This window comes from Heterocephalus glaber, unplaced genomic scaffold (genome assembly GCF_053883595.1).
Source record: "Heterocephalus glaber isolate CG9 unplaced genomic scaffold, H.glaber_assembly_v1.0 deba00001504, whole genome shotgun sequence".
In the NCBI taxonomy this organism is placed as follows: Eukaryota; Metazoa; Chordata; class Mammalia; order Rodentia; family Bathyergidae; genus Heterocephalus; species Heterocephalus glaber.
This window is the reverse complement of record NW_028258324.1, coordinates 5544451-5561362: the sequence shown is the minus strand read 5'-3', so window position 1 is coordinate 5561362 and position 16912 is coordinate 5544451. Positions and strand designations below refer to the sequence as shown.

The following is a 16912-nucleotide window of genomic DNA, read 5'->3' as shown; positions in this document are numbered from 1 at the left end:
ACCTCCTTCCCCTTCCCCACAGCCATAGTACTAGGTGGCAATTGCTGATATGTTCTCTTTATCTTACAATGCTACTATCCTTACTCTCTGGATGTCACCAAGTCTCTGTCTGTATTGTTGAATTCCAGGTCCTCCCATGGTCATGATCTGTACATGCAGCAATACACCTGTTGCTTTTGTTCAATCTTGGTAGAAAGTAGCCAAGTGCTGGGGACCTCGAATCCACCATCTTGATCCAGCTTCTCCCAGATTTGGGGAGAAGTTGCTACCTGGCTGTATGCATGAAGGAGGAGAATGGGGTGAACCCAATAAAGGCATAAATAAATGTTTATTGTCCACTTCAGATTCTTAGTAGCTGGTAACTCCATTGCACACTATGTTATTTTAATAGTTTTGTGATTCTTTTTACTGTGATTAGCACAATCCTACTCCTTGTCTCTTCTTTATTTTCAAAACAGACTTAACTGATTGTTGACATTTATTCTTTTATATAATTGTTTTGCATTGTTCAAAAATTTCTGATGAGGTTTTGATTGGAATTTATTTTTATTTTATTACAATGTGAGTTTAACTGATTAACTCAGAGAATATTGGCAATCTTATAATGTTAAGTCATTCTATCAGTGAAAATAGTATGTCTCTCCACTTATTTGATCTTCTTTTATATCCATCTGAGCTGGGCCAAAGTGGCTCTTGGGACTTCAAATATATGCCCTTGAAGAGAAGGAGCAAGGTCTGCTCCTTCCTTGCTACTGATTGGCTTGTGCACGTGATTATTGAATTAGAAGCAGACATTTTTGGATCACAGTTTGAGAATGGGGGGAATACATGGCAGAATAAAGGGGTAGCAGGGGCCAGGACTCCTGATCCTGTGGAGAGTCATGCCCGATGTGGATCATCTATAGGAAGAAGAAGTAAGTTTCCCATTTGTTTAAACCACTGTGAGTTTTGTTGTGCTGTTATTCACAGTCACCTTGATCCTGATTAACTAAGCTCTACCCCAGTGGTTCTCTAAGAGGGGCACCCAGAAGAATAGTGGCAGCAGTATCACCTGAAAAGTTATTAGAAACACATATTCACGAATCTCTTATATGGAAGCAGGAACCTGGGTAGGGCTCCATGGTCTGCTTTCAGAAGCCCTCTTCCTGATGTGGCATGTGGTAATGTTTGAGAAGCACTGTTCTCCCTTTTACTCTCTTAGATGCACCACCCACAACAGGATCTCTCCATGGAAGACTGTCCACTTTCTTTAGGAGCAGAGCACAGAGAGTTTCTTGAAAGTGAAAGCTGCTACATGTGTGCTTTGTGTAAGTGCAGCGAGGCCCCTAGCAATTTACTTCTGCTGCATGTGGTGATTCATGAATGGCTGATGAGTGTCATGGCTCCCTGCTGCTGACTTGATGAATGAGGGAAATTCTAAAAACTTCAAATTTGGCTCATAAATGGCCATCTATGATTCAAGACATAATCAGGCCTTCTGATTCCAGAAGATTGGCTGATTTATACATTAATTCACAGCACTTTCCCCTTTTACTATACAGTATTACAGGAATTTTTTTGTCTGTGCACATTAAATGAGATACAATTCCACATTTAAGGTCAGGAATTGACTATGAACAGCTGTTTTGAAAAAATTGATCTTGAAAAAATTAATCACTCTCTGAAATGATGGTCACATAAAATCCATTCTCTTTTAAGTATTTATTTGTAAAATGAGGTGTCCTAATCTTCTACTGTCTTGATAAACTGCCTTAAGTGAAAATGGGGGTTTATTGTCTTAAAAATTGAAGACTTCCCATAGCAGAGTTAGCACTAGTTTAGGCTAGAATTGGGCAAAAATCTCATTCTACAAAATATAACAAGTATTCTGATAAGCTGAGCAGAAATATTGGCTTTATAAATAGAAAAAGGCTGAAGAAAGAAGTAGGAAACACAAAGAGGATTGGTCATTTCAAAGTTACTTTCTTTACAAGGTTAAAACAGAGGTGATTTCCTTACTGTAAGTATCCAGTTACACTGGGATCCTTCTGATTGGTGGTTGTGGATCTCTTGGGTTTTCTTTTTAATGGTCCATTTCAGAGATCAGTAGATCACATGGCACCTAACATGACTTCATTCTGGATTGATCTGGTATTTTGGGACCTAGAGCAAGAGTCTAGTCTAAAACAATACTTTCCATAAGCTTTACTTACCAAACTCTCCCTTTGATTTGGGCTCTCACCTACATGACAGTGTGACTAAAACTAGGACTCTTGTCACCATCATTTTGGGTTTTTTGTCTCAGCACATGATTGATAGGGTTATAATGTCTTTGTTTCTCATGTTTCCTTGAGTTTTCATCATTCAGATAAGACAGACCATTTAACATTTGACAGATGGCTGCATTTGGACATTTAAGACCTTTTGAGAGAATGCCAAGCAAAGAGTGTACTTTATTTATTTTATTTTTTATTTATAAGGGAAAATGTTTATGAATTGAGGGTAGGCAAGAACTACCTAGGATACAAAAGACATGATGTATAAAAGAAAAAAATTGATAAATGAGATTCCATCAAAATTTCGAACTTTAAATGACATCACTAAAATGAAAAGTAGTCCTTAAACAGACCATATTTACAATGCATATAACCTATGACCAGAATATATAAAGAACTCTTACAGCTCATTAATAGACAACTCAATTAAAAAGTAGACATAAGAAGATGATAAATAGCCAGTATAGCACAAGGAAAGGTGTGCAACTCTAGAATCAGAAAAATACTAATCAGTACAATAACAAGATTGAATTATACACTCATTAGGGATATGAAGTTAAAAGTTTTAAAAGCCTTGTCATGACTTTTTCTTTTTTTTTTTTTTTTGGATTCTCCCCCTTTGTGTTTAATTTGTCACGCCCAATGGATTCATTCTGCTGGGTTTCCTGGGGTTGTGATCCTCATTGTCTTTTCCTAGGGTATTGTCTAAAATTTTTTTGAGTGCCAGTTTGATATTCATGAAGTTCCTGAGGTGCTCTTTATCATGAAAGTATCTTATTTCTCCATCAATTTTGAAAGAGAGTTTTGCAGGGTACATCAACCTGGGTTGGAGGCTGTTTTCCTTTAGGGCTTAAAATATATCACTCCAAGCTCTTCTTGCCTTGAGGGTTTGCATTGAGAAGTCTGCTGTGATTCTGATGGGCTTTCCTTTGTATGTGATTTGTTTCTTTTCTCTCATTGCTTGTAGAATTTTGTTCTTCTGTTGGATTTCTGGAATCCTAACTATTTATGCCTATGTGTAGATTTTTTTTGATCAAGGCTAGCTGGAGTCCTATGTGCCTTACTTATCTGTATGTCAAGTGCTTTTCCCCTTCTTGGGAAGTTTTCTTCCATCACTTCTGTGAAGAGTTTTTTTATGTCATCTGCACTCTCTCCTGTTTCTTCATTGACTCCAGTCAGTCTTATGTTATTCTTCTTTGCATCGTCTAGCAGCTGCTGGATTGATTTCTCGTGTTCCTTTACAATTTTGAAGCACTTTTTCTTTTCCTGGCCACTAATTGCAATCTTTTCTTCTATATCTGGAATTCTATCCTCACATTGGTTCATTCTGCTGCACAGACTTTTGATGGAGTTTTTAATCTCCTGGAAATCTGTTTGCATCTGTTTTATGGATTCCATTTGTTTCCTATGTTGGGATTCCATCATGTTCCTCAGATCCTCTATTTTTTTAATCTGTGTGCTCTCTAGATTTATTAATCATGTCTTGCACCATGAGCACAATCGTTGTTGTTATCTGAGTTATTATTTCCGATTTCATTTTTTCCAGATCCTTTTTTGTTGCCAGTTCAGAGAGTCCAGGTAGTTGAATATCAAGATTGTTCCATCTCGTTTCCCTTTGGGGTTGCTGTAGGTGATCTGGAAGTCTGTTTTTGAGGCTTGTTTATGTGTCTTCTCATTTCCACTGGGTGGGAGGGGTGCTTCTGGCGCCTGCACAGCTCAGCTTCTCTGCCCTAGGAGCATGGGATGGCGGCTGGGGAGCTTCCTTCTGGGTGCTGGGACCAGCTCAGCTTCTCTCCCATAGGAGCATGGGATGGCGGCCCAAAGAGTGTACTTTATAACTAGCAGAGTTGACAATACAAGAGCTGGAGTATGCTCCTTAGCTAGGGTCCCCATGTGCCAAATCAACTGAAGTCAAATAGATAAGAGAATGGGCCAGGCTAAGAATCTCTCATTCTAACCAAACAGCTTATTTAAATTTTTTTCAACTACCTATTCATGTGCTACAAGAAGCATTAACAACTGCTCAATTTCCTCCCTGTCAGCTGGTAGGTAGTAATTGTATCATACATTAACTTATAATTGGGTTCAATTAAAACAGTGTGAGAACAAGTGAATCTAGAAGTCTGACTATAAAAAGGCCCACTTGTAGACTAGGACAGTTGCATTTAGGGATGCTGCTACCATTAGCCACCAGGTGGATAAAAGGATCTCTTAGATCATGTAAAGATTTGAGCTTTCTATGATAAACCCAACAACACTTCATCAAGTTGCATGGAGAGGCTACTCATTCTGAAATTCTCATTACAGTAACCTGTCAAGCAAAAGACGTAGACATAAACAAGGAAAAATTAAGATGGGTAAGATTTTTTTTGTAATGGGTAGTCTTGTTCTAACAGTTTGGGGAAAAGCTACCCATGGCATGAAGTCACCAGCTTCTCATCCTACTTTGCATTTGACTGTCATCACATCAAGCATTTCAATATACTTGTGGAGTGCCCCACACATCATCAATAAAGGGTTTCCCTTGAAATTTACATCTAGTGTCCACCTTCAGCTTGTAGGGCTTCATGAACAGAGCAGTTCTTGTCCTTAGTTGGAGAGTCATAACCAGATATTGGAAGAAAACAGAAAAATTCAGGATCCAGTCTGGTCTATAAAAAATAAAAACTCAAAGGCAATGAGTACAACTGCAATCTTAATAACAGGTATATTATAGTTTTCTTCTAAAATATGAGTTTTCTGTTTATGCTAATCTCCACATCTACCAAAGACTAATTTGCTTTCAAAATAAATTTATCCACATCAAATTTGGCCTGATTATTTGTATAAGTGCAGAACCACTATTATTGCTGCACTTATACAAATAATAGTTATAGTGAAAAATACGATTAGAACTCATTATAACCAATTAATAAAGAACTATATTTCTGTGGCATATAACATTTTAACCTAAAACCAGAATTATGACTAATAACATTATGTCAGAACATCTTAGATTCCTAGAAATTTCATACAGTTTCTGGAGCACTCATATCAATAACACATATATCCAATGTAATTTAAAGAAGGGTTATTATCACTTGTTACGTGACAATACTTCCCACAGAATATACTAAATAAACCTTATTAGTTGAATGTCACTCTTTCACAAATCTTTTGAGACATTTTAGGAGGCCTCTGGATCCCTCCAGAGTTAGTTTAGGGTCAAAAGGCTTAATTGTGAGTTTGATGTTAGAAAGTTTGTCGATAATACATGAAAATTTAAAACAAATTAAAATCATGCTTATTATGAAACAAAGGCAAATACAAAAAAATCACATGGTTTTAAGATGTTATGATTTAATTCTAAAATGTCTCCAAAAGTCTCATATATTCAGAGCAGGGCCTTTTAGAAGATGATTAGATCATGGGGGCACTATAGTGGATTAATCTGCTGATCAGTTAATAGCTGAATGTGCTGTTCAGAGGTTGGGCCTGGTTGGAAAAGGTGGGTCATTTGGGAATGACCTGGAAGACATAGTCTTGTTTCTGGCTCTTCTCCTCTCTCTCTTCTTCCAGCCGCTATAAGGTAAGTACCTTTCTTCTGTTAATGCTCTTCTACCATGAAGTTTGTACTTTGGAGCCCTGTGAACCCTTTAAAACCATGAGCCAAAATAAACCCCTCTTCTTTTAAGTTGTATATGTTGTGTATTTTGTCTCAGCAATAGGAAAGTGACTAATATAAAAAATTGGTACCAGAAAAATGGGATTGTTGCTATGACTATAACTGATCATGAGGTTCAGAAATCTTTGAAACTGGTTTGTAGGAGGAGTTTGGAAAGGTTTGGAGATATGGGCTAGAGAAGCCCTAGAATACTGTAAATAGATCTTGGTGGATGATAAAACAAGAATAGAAGCAAAAAACAGATTGGGGCCCAGAAGGCACAGGAATTGTTGATAGGAATGCAGACAATAAAGGGCAGGCTCTTGAGGTGTCATTTGGGAACCAGGACTCTATTGGGAAATGGACTAGAGGCTGTGCATATTATACTTTGGCAAAAAAATTGTCTACATTTTGCCTATGTCCTAAGATTGTGGAAAGCTGAGTTTAAGGGCAGTGGACTAATAGATCTAGTAAGGAAATTTCAAGGCAGACTGATATTTAAGCTATGGCATGGGTACTGCTGTTAGCTAGTTTTGTTTTTGCTAACAAAGACACTGGCAGACTTTATTCTGGAATTTTATGAGCCACCAGAAGATTTCATCATCTTTTCAAAATATACACAATAGTTGCATAAATGTAACAGAATTCCTGAGTACCATTTAAGCAGATAATTAACTTATATTTTATAATATTTGATTTATCTCTTTATATGAGTGTGTACATATATATATATACATATAATTTTATCTCTGAATTTTTTGAGAGTAATTTACATATCTTGCATCCCTTTAATCCTTTATATTTCACTGGGTATCACCTATGAACAAGAATATTCTCATATAACTACAGCAGAGCTACTTAAGATCTATATAATATTTATTTGATATACAGCTCATAGTCCATAAATTCATACAGTTCATAAATTGTCTCAATAATGTCATTTTTATCATTTCCCCCTTTCCAGTATTGAATCTGGTCCAAGAATCTGCATTTCATTGTCATGTTTCTTCAGTCTCCTTTAATTGGAACAGTTCTTCAACCTCTTTTTCTTTCATTGCATAGTAATATTTGAAGAATATAGATCAGTTATTTTATAGACTGTTCTCCAGTTGGGATTGTTCTGTTATTTCCTCATGAAAAGATTCAGGATATGAAACCCCAGGCGGATGCATCAGGAGGCATTGATGTCCTACTTTTATGGTAATTTTGATCTCCAGGTAGCTAGTTTTAAAGTAAGAATCAGAAGCAAAAAACAACAGAAAAATTTGGTAAACTCAAATTTTGGCCCAAAAGGAAGTACACAGAAAGTTGAAGCCAAAGGAGTTGTGGGTTTTAAAGATTGTGGCCTTTAAAAAGAAACCAAGTATTTTGCACTGGGACAAGAAGAAAGATGCTTTGAGGACATCTCTAGAATGAGCAAGATCTCATTCGTTGCAGGTTTAAAGGTGCAAAAATGTCAGCCTTTCACTTGAGAAGAGAGACCCTGGACCCCTGCTCAAGAAATGGCTTGTTGGGCTGGGGATTTAGCTCAGTGGTTCCACTGCCTGCCTCGAAAGTGCAAGGATCCAAGTTTGATCCCCGGTACCAAAAAAAAAAAAAAAAAAAGAAATGCCTTGTTAGGCCGGGGATTTATCTCAGTGGTTCCATCGTCTGCCTTGCAAGGACAAGTTCGCAAGTTCAATCCCCAGTACCAAAAAAAAGAAAAGGAAAGAAAAGAAATGCCATGTAGGGAATTGGTTCTCTGGGATTCATTTCACTGTGCTCAGTTGTATAGGCATTCAGAGGCTCCTCCAGCCATGATCCAAGGGGACCCGGTTATTGATCAGGTTGGCCGCAGATCTTGGCATCATCCACATTATGCTGGTTTTATCAGCATGCAGAATTCAAGAATTGTGGTGTTGGGGAGGTTTCCACTTAGATTTCAAAAAAAATCCTGGGAGATCAGGCAAGGAGCCCTTGAGAGGGTACTGTGTGAAGCTGTGGATATGAAGCCAAATGTGCAGTGGAGACTCTAGGAGGTTGGAGATGCCAGGAAAGTGGAATATCTGCTGAAGAAAACTGCAGGCCATTAATTGGAGCCATCCCAAGAGAGAGGCCTTGTGGGCTGCAACCAGAAAGGCCACAGGGATGGGGCCACTCAAGTCCATTGGAACTCAGGTCTTACCACCATGTGTGCCAGATGCCAGATATGGAGCTGTAAGACTTAATATGTGCCCTGTTGGGATTTGGTCTTGCTTTGTTCTGGTTGCTTTCTATCTATTCCTCTCTTTTGGAATAGGTATGTTTACCCCATACTATTGTATATTGGAAACAAGTAACTTGCTTTCTAGTATTTTTCATGCATGCACAGCTATGAGATTTTCTTGAGTGTCAAGAGACTTTGATGTGGACTTTTGAACAAGGCTTGAACTTTTGAGACTTTGAGGACGGGATTATTCTTTTTTTTTGGTACCAGGGATTGAACTCTTGGGTCCTTGCACTTGCGAGGCAGGTGGCAGAACCATTGAGCTAAATCCCCAGCCCTGAGATTATTCTGTTGTATCACATTTAGTGGAATTATTAACTTGTTATTGTGTTTATTTGGAGATTAAGTATGGTTTAAAGAGATGTGTTTGGGTGTCAAGGTGACAAGGAGTTGAATGTGATAATTAAGCTTATTGGTCAATTTGATTGGCTTGGGAATGGCCTAGGGGATTAGACATTTGATCTTAGCCAAAAAGCTGAGAAGTGATGGCCTAGGGGATTAGTAAACCACACTTCTGGATGCAACTGGATGAGTCATAGAGCCATGACCTTAGGGTCTACATCTGGTCTCTGGCCCATTTCCTCTTTGGTGCTATTTCCCTGCTTTGCTTTTTGCTGCCATGAACCAAGCAGCTTTGCTCCATTGCATTCTTCCACAGTGATGTTTCTACCTTGGAGCTAGACAATCATGGACTGAATCCCCTGAAACTGTAAGCCGGATAAACCTTTTTCCCTTTAGGTTGTAGGTGTTGGGTATTGTGTCCCAGTGACAAGAAAGCTGACCAGAACATAAGGTACAGTACTCAGTTCTTTAGAAATCAAGGCTCTCCTGTTTTTATTTGTTATGGCTTATATCTAGATGTCCTCAAAATCTCATGCAGTCATATTTGGTGTTTTTGGGAGGTAGCTGGCCCATGGGTGTGTGATGCTGGATTAGAGTGTGTGATACTGGGATTAAGGGTGTGTGATAACTAAATTGGTTTAGCATAATTCTGGATATGGATAATGGAAGGCCCTCCTTGGGTGTGGGTGGCACCAATCAATAGGCTTGTAGCCTGAATGGAATATAAAGGGACAGAAGAAGGCAGGCTTGCTGCTTGCTGCTTGCTGCTTACTATCTCCTGGCTGCTCTTCCTTGGATTGTTTCTCCTCTGTGGTGCCCCTCGGACACGCCACCTTGCCTTGGAGCTAGCCAACTATGAACTGAAACCTCTACAAACTGTGAGCTACAATGAACTTTTCCTCCTTTAACCTATGGTGTTAGGTATGTTGTCCCAGCAATGAAAAAGTAACTAAGACAATGTTGAATCTTTATTCTCTCATAGATGAGGTAAAAGCCTTGAAAGGAACTGCCATTTGGTTTAGCCTTCTGATAGTTTTACAGTGTTCCTCATTGCACGGAAACTTTTTTGAAGCTGGTAGGTAAACTAGTGTCAAAATAATCCATTCTGTGACCAAGTTTACCCTTTTTTTAGGAATCTCAATTTTTAGGATGGGGTGCTCTTAATAGTTTTTATTTGCCTGACACGTGTCCACCAGTCAAGATATGATTGGGTCTGAGATCCCTTGACGAACTCCCCCACTTTAGCATTCAAGAAAAGAAACAAATGAAGGAATAGAATAAAACCCAAATCCCTGTGAATTCTGAAAGCTGGAGTTGTGCACCTCACACATAAACGGCCACTTATGCAATCACCCTCAGTTATCTGTAAAACATCAAAAGTCATGTGTCCTCCAACAGCACAAACCGACACTTGGTATCCCAGTAACATTCATAGCCTCTCTCTCTCTTCAGCACAAATTCACAGCACAAACTAACCCTAGATTCAAAAGTCAACAAAATTTTCAGGTGCTTGATGTAAAGAGAGCAGAGTCTGAACCCAAGAGTAACTTTACTTACACCCTCAGGTCTCTGTGAAGAAAATAGGAGACCACAAAAGAGGTTCAGCAGTGCTTTACCTGCATTCTTCAGGAGTCTCAGGATTCATCACTAGACTCCTTTGCATTCCTTTGTAGGTCAGCATTAACTGTCAAAAGACAAAATAAGGACATATGTAAAGATCAAATTAGCTTTTGTGATTCTAGAATTGCGCTACACCCTATTTTATGAAATATAATGTGTTCTCATTAGCTTTACAGGCAGAAAAGGGCTGGTAGCAGCCTAAATGAAACAAAGAGAGAATCAGTCATGAATTGAAGTTAAAATACTTGGCATTACTAACTTATGAAGAGAAAAAGTCTGTTTGGCTCACAATTTTGGAAGTTTCAGTCCATGACTAGTTGGCCCTGTTGCTTTGGGCCTGTTGTAAGGCAACACACCATGATGGAAATGTGTGGTGGAGTGAACCTACTCATTGCATGGACATGAAACAAAAGAGGAAGAGGAAAGGGCCAAGGTTCCACTATCCTCTTTGAGGAAATACTTCCAATGACCTAAAGTTCCCCACTAGGTCCTGCCTCTCAAAGGTTCCACTCCTTCTCAATAGTGGATGATAAAGGTGAGTTCTGAGGAGAATCATCATTGTCTTGCTTGGTTACTGCACTAGTGAAGGTCATTACTATTCCCAAAGTCAACATAGAGTTAGTTTCCTCAGGTATAGGAGAAGAGACCAACACCACAGGGGTTGGGGCTGGGGATACCTCCACCACCGAGAGTGTGGAAATTTCTTCCTCTGACAAAATATAACCTCATCAGAATTTAGGAGTTCTACTACCTCAGGTTCTTCCCAAGTATCTCCATCCCAGCTTATGGGATCCCATTCTTTTCCAATCACTACTGCCTCAATCACTTTTCCTATTGCTGAGACACAATACCCAACACCCACAGCTGAAAGGAGGAGAAGTTTATTTTGGTTCACATTTCAGTCCAAAGTCTGCTGGTTCCAAGGCAGGATTACATGGCAGAGGAGAATGATGGAGGGGAGCTGCTCATAGCATGATGGGCAGGAAGCAGAGCATGTCTAGGAAGGAGCCTAGAAATGAGATCTACCCTTCTAGGTCATGCCCACAGTGACCCACAGCTTCTGACTAGACTCCACTTCTTAACAGTACATCAGCTATAACGATCCCATAATCCAATCACTTTCTCAATACATGAGGCTTTAGGGACTATTTCAAATTTAAACCATACCAAGTGCTCTTTCTATAAATGCAGATATACTGAGCATTAAACTTGTGCTATAATTCAGCCAATTGCATTATGAGGGTTTGTGGTTGGTTTTTGGTAACTTTAGCTCTATGATTAAAGGAGAGAAGAGTCTCCTTCAGGACACACTTGGCAGCCTGTAGACTGCTTATGTACACCTGGAGCTTGGAATTTAAATCTTTGAGCTCATTATTGTCCTTTATTACTTTCTTGACACACTTAGAAGTCTTTAGATTGTTTATATATGTCTCATTCTTTTCTTTTAGTAGTTTGTCCAGAGATGCTAAGAGCAACCAGCCAGCATCATTACATTTCTAACACTTCCAGAAATGTTCAAAAGTATTGTATATAGAATCACTAAATATTTTGCATCTCACAGGTGGTGCATTAAGATAATCAAATGGATCTATGTTGCATATAATTTTAAACAGTTCACATCATGGACTATTAGGACCCTCTATATTATCAGAAGGAAACACCATAGCAGTTTTAGGTCTCATCGAATTACAGGGACAACTCTAGAAACCACTAGAAAAATTATAGAAATTAATCTTTACAATTCTGTTCCTTTAGAACCATTCTCAGTACCAAAGTCTGTATTACTTAGGATTCCCAGGGGAATAATCAACACAAAATATGCACATAATTATGCAATGGGCTTTATTAGGTAGGCTTATAAGATCGGGGGTGGGGGGAGTGTCCAAGATGTCTGTCTGTGTTCTGGAGAGAGTCCAGTAGCTGCTCAGCCCAACAAGATAAAAGCTACAGAACAAGAGGGATCAGAGTTGCAGCATCAGTTCAAGGTTGAAGGTCTGGAAGCTCATGGAAGAGTTGGTGGTGCAACTCTGCATTAGAAGGCTGAAGAAATTGGAAACCGATGTCCAAAGACAATGGTGAAAATGAAGCTCTTCAGAAATGGTCACATTTTGTCCTTCTTTCCCTTTTTATTCTGTTCAGGCTATAAGCCTATTGGTTGGTGCTACCCACATCCTGAGTGAATCTTCTCCCCTCAGTTTGCTGATCTACATGTCAGTCATCCAGAGACACACCCAATACTGTATTTCACTAATCTCACAGGTTTTTCTTTTCTTTTGATTGCGTACTCCAAATTCTATTCCATTTGGTCTTTTAAAAATTTTTTATTTGTACATATTTGCAGTACATAATGATTACATTCATTACGTATTTCTACATGTACATGGCACATCTTAATTCTTTTTTCACCCCTTCTCACACCCTTCCTCACATCTCCCTCCATCTCTTTGTCCCGTTTCCTTTTGCAAAATCATAGGCATTTCTTAATCCATTCAAGTTGGCATTTAATGATTAATGGTCACACACATACATAATACACATACAAAGAAATATTGCCAGAGAGAAACAATAACTCAGGCTAAGAACAACATGTCTGTTGGGTAGGAGGATTCAGGGATGATGACATGTTCATTCTACACAGTAGGATTTGGACCATTAAAATCCACAAGTATAAGATGTGAGTAGAATCATGAATCATGTATTCATTCATTTTTTTATAGAAATGTTGAAACAACAAATCAATTAAAATAATTTCCAAATTCTTGAATTGATATTTGTCCAAAGAAGATACTATACAAATTGCCAATAATCACATAAGGATACTCAACATCTTTAGTCATTAGGGAAGTGGAAATTAAAGCCACAGTGAAGCACCACTTCACTCCAATAGGATGGTAATGACTTACTAGAATGACAAAGAAAATTGGAATCCTTGGATAATGCTGATGGGTATACAGAAAGGCACAAATGCTAACCACTTGAGGTGGCATTATTTATGAGCCCAAGTACAAACAATCCAACACATCAAAAGATGCATGGAAAAAAAATGTGACATATCCATATGCTGGAATATTATTCAGTAATAAAGTTATAATGTGAGGGCTGGGGATGTAGTTTAGTGGTGTCATGCCTGCCTGGCAAGTGCAAGGTCATGAGATCGATCCCTGGTACTGCAAAAAAAAAAGAAGTTACAATGTGAATGGACCTTGAAAATTATGGTTGGTGAAAGAGGCCAGACACAAATGTTGTGTGATTATAATTCTGTTTATATGATATAAGCACAATAGGCAAATGCATAGAGACATAATGCACATTGGGAGTTGCCAGGGCATGGAGAGGTAGTAGGGAATGTCACTTATGAGCATGAGATTTTTCTTTTAGAATGATAAAAATATTGTAGAACTTGTGGTGGTTGTTTAACAGTGTTTAACACTAGATGCCACTGACTTGTTCATTTTATGTTAATTATTAATTGTATATATTAATCCCAAAATAGTTTTATGTGAATTTTACTTCAGTCACATACACACAGGGTCACAGGTGGTGCTCCAGTTCTGGAAGATGACAGCAGACAGGGCTAAGGGCAGAACTTATGCCCTGGATTTGCTGGAGCTTCCGTGGAGAGGCCTGCAGGACAGGCAAAGAACTTAGGACTGGCTAGTTGAAAATGACAGAACCATGTGGTGTCAGGGTGTGCTAGAGCTTGGCCCAGAGCCCTGCTCCTCTTCAGCTCACCCTCTATTTGGTATAACAGAAACTAGATGAACAATGAAGTAAGATCACGTTGAGTTGCAATGAGAACTTAGCACACAGTAAACAGAGTCAGGAGCTAGAACCAATAGGGAATGCCACCAAAATTAGGTGGACAGAGGAATCCCAGGTGGAGGAGGCTTATGATCTGTGCAGAGACAAACCTGAATGAAGCAAAAACACCTTGGGAAGAGAACTCCCAAGGTAGCAGGAGGCCAGTGCAAAGTTCTCAGATGGAGCATGCTTGGCATGACCTGCTCCAGAGGTCTGATGAATAGCAGAGCATCCAGGGAATACCTCAGGAGGGGGCAGTGGTCAGGGCCAGAGCAGTCAGGGTCACAAGAACCACGAGGGGGAAGGAGGAGGACTTTTCACCTCATTCTCAATTGAGTGGGAAGGCTTTGGAGGATGAAAAGCAAAGAATGGTACACAGCTCAGGGCTGCCATTTATATAGACAGCAGTGAGGAGTCTCCCTAGAGTTGGTGGCCTTGGTGACCCTGCAGCTAAACCCTCCTACCTAGGGCAGACATTGCTAATCACCACAGGCCCTGCTCATCCCACACGAGGCTCTCACACCCTTCTGCCCTCAGAGCCCCAGGCATACCCTGCTGATCACCCAGAGCAAAATTTTGAGGGAAGCTTTAATCTGTCATTATTTTCTCTGACACTTTGTCAAGAGAGGGACCTCCAGCGGCTTGTCTAAAAAAGATGTAGTGACACATACAGTATTTGGAGTAGACATGGTCAGTTCTTTATTGGAAAGGGGATGCAGTCTGTAATGCGACAAACTTGGGATCCTAGGAAGATATCGAGCTGAAGTTGTAGGTGGTTTCCTGTAAGCTCATATCTGCCCTGGAAAAAACCACGGGTATGGCAACTGTGCCAGCGCCAAGAGACTTGGATGGTACGGACGGCCTTGAGCAAACGACAGTATCGCTGGCGGACAAGCCACATTCGGATGAAGGACTGTAGCTTCACAGTTGCCCAGATTTGCCTTGCGTACAACTCTAGCGCCGCCCGCCGCCTCTTCTTCAGCAGCCTCACCTTTGTTTGCCTCCACCAGTACTGAATGATCCACGCCCTGAGCGCCGCATGCAGCAGTGTCCTCCGCACCAGCGTGCCCCGCCACCAGGCCTGGATCTTTATAGCTGCCCATGCGTGGACAGGAGGTCGCTTCATTTTGAGCAGCAGAGGCCATGCAAGGTAAAGAAAGGACATTCAGGACATATTCTCCAAAACCTCAACCCCGGAGAGTGTCGGGAAAGTTCCTTTGTCCTCTGTCAGCAATTGTCTTTTCCTCTGAAGCTTGAGCACCAGGTAGGGCAATAATGAAAGCCAACGACCAGGCAGGCATACGGCCTCTGGCTGCTCCTCTCTGCCATGTCAGTTAATGGACACACACACACACCTCCACCGCTGGGTCTCAGCGTCCCCATTCCTAGATGTGAGCCCTCCTGCTCTCGCTATCTCACCTGGTTTTCCATGGACCTGGTTGGCCAGTTTGGAGCAAGAATCCTGTGATCCATAGGCTCCACCTGGGTCTGACCACCTACCTAGCACCCCTCACCTGCCCTTCAGACCCTCCTACCTGCTGGGGAGTGGCATCCTTTGCTCCCCCTGCCCTCTCTTCCCTGACTCCACCCCCATCCACGGCCTGCTCCTCCCTCTGTTGAATCCTGATATTAAAAGTTTCCCTGGGCCAGGGATTTAGCTCATTGGTGCCGCTGCCTGCCTCACAAGTGGAAGGTCTGGAGTTCAAGCCCAGGTACAAAAAAAAAAAGTTTCCCTGCTCCACACATTTTGGGGCCTTTCTCATCTGTTTCTCACAGTCACTGCTTTTGGCCCACACCTTAAACTTCTACTAACACACACATGCATGCACACATGTGTACATGCTCCCGCAGAAATCTGGGCTTAGCTTAGTGTCCCTTAGCTTGGCCATGCATTCCCCAAACAGCCCTCATGACGCTACTCCCCAACTTTCAAGCTCCCACTCCTCAGAGTTTCTCCTTCCCCAACCAAGACTGCCTGCCTCAGTTATCTGCCTTTCTCAGGCTGATAGAGCAACTGGAGAATAAAACAGCAAAGCATGAGTCAATCCCTATTCATCTAGCTTTGGATTAGGCACCCCCTTCTCTTGGTTGGAGAGGATATTCTTGATTGCTGTTGGTAGTGCTGAGTAATATTTAATAGCATCACCTTCCACTCCCAAATATATCCTGGTTTGGACAATAAATTCTACAATCATCTTATGCTACAAGCCAGAAAGGAGATGCCATCAGTCTGAGGGACATGGATCAGAGATGTAGCAAGTCAAGGGTCACCCCCAATCCTGGGAGCCTGCCCACCTACCTTTGGTTTTTGTTTTGGTTTTGGTGGAGTGTTTTGCTTTGCCTTCTCCTTCCACAGAGTAGTTTCATCAATATCTTTAATTATGGTTTGACAAAGATGGCCATCCTTCTGTAACCAGAGTTTAAAAAGAGAAGTGTGGGTAAGTTGTTCATTGTACAACTAGCTGGCAATTCTAACACATACTCAACTTCCTTAATTGCCCAGTGTCTCTAGGTATTAACTGTAGAAATCCCTCTTCCCTTGGCTGCAGCTTTGAGAGGACTGGCCTTCTCTTACACAAAACTGAATACCCATGAGTTCTAGATAGATGGTTCAAATCCCTCAGTTCTGTGATCCCTTAAATTGCCCATGGTTAGGAGCTAGATGTTTCCATCATGCTCAGGTCTGCACTCCTCCATCTGCAAGTTGGCAGGAAGAGTGAGGGAAGGGAGAGACTATGATGTCATAAGGGAACCTATGACATAAGCAAATGGATGACTTCTAAAAATAGGGCACTTTTTAGTAAAAGTTTCCATCCTTTCTTGAAGAAATGCTCAAAATGTGGTTAGAGAGATGAGACACTGGAAACACTGGTTCACTGACACAAGGATGTATAAAGATAGTCATTGTGCTCCAGGTGAAAAAACATACTGAGACAATTTAAATAAACATCAATAGGAAACTCAATACATGGACTTTAGTTCAATCATATAATGTAACCAAGTAAT

At 40.5% G+C, this 16912-nt stretch overlaps 1 protein-coding gene across 2 annotated transcripts; it reads right to left on the bottom strand.

Annotated features, from left to right (window-relative positions):
• Positions 1-4716: 4716 nt before the first annotated feature.
• Positions 4717-16646, bottom strand: LOC110349155 (IQ domain-containing protein F5-like). Of its 2 annotated transcripts, XM_087186130.1 has the most exons (5): positions 16482-16646; positions 16206-16313; positions 14898-15026; positions 10102-10169; positions 4717-4843 (listed from the first exon to the last, which is right to left on the bottom strand). In XM_087186130.1, the coding sequence occupies exons 1-5, from the start codon at positions 16497-16499 to the stop codon at positions 4732-4734; spliced, it is 435 nt and encodes a 144-aa protein (XP_087042256.1). In that variant the 5' UTR covers positions 16500-16646; the 3' UTR covers positions 4717-4731. The 2 variants fall into 2 exon arrangements, with proteins under 2 accessions (XP_087042256.1, XP_087042255.1); XM_087186129.1 differs by lacking the exons at positions 4717-4843; positions 10102-10169 and having other exon boundaries at positions 14582-15026.
• Positions 16647-16912: the final 266 nt, after the last annotated feature.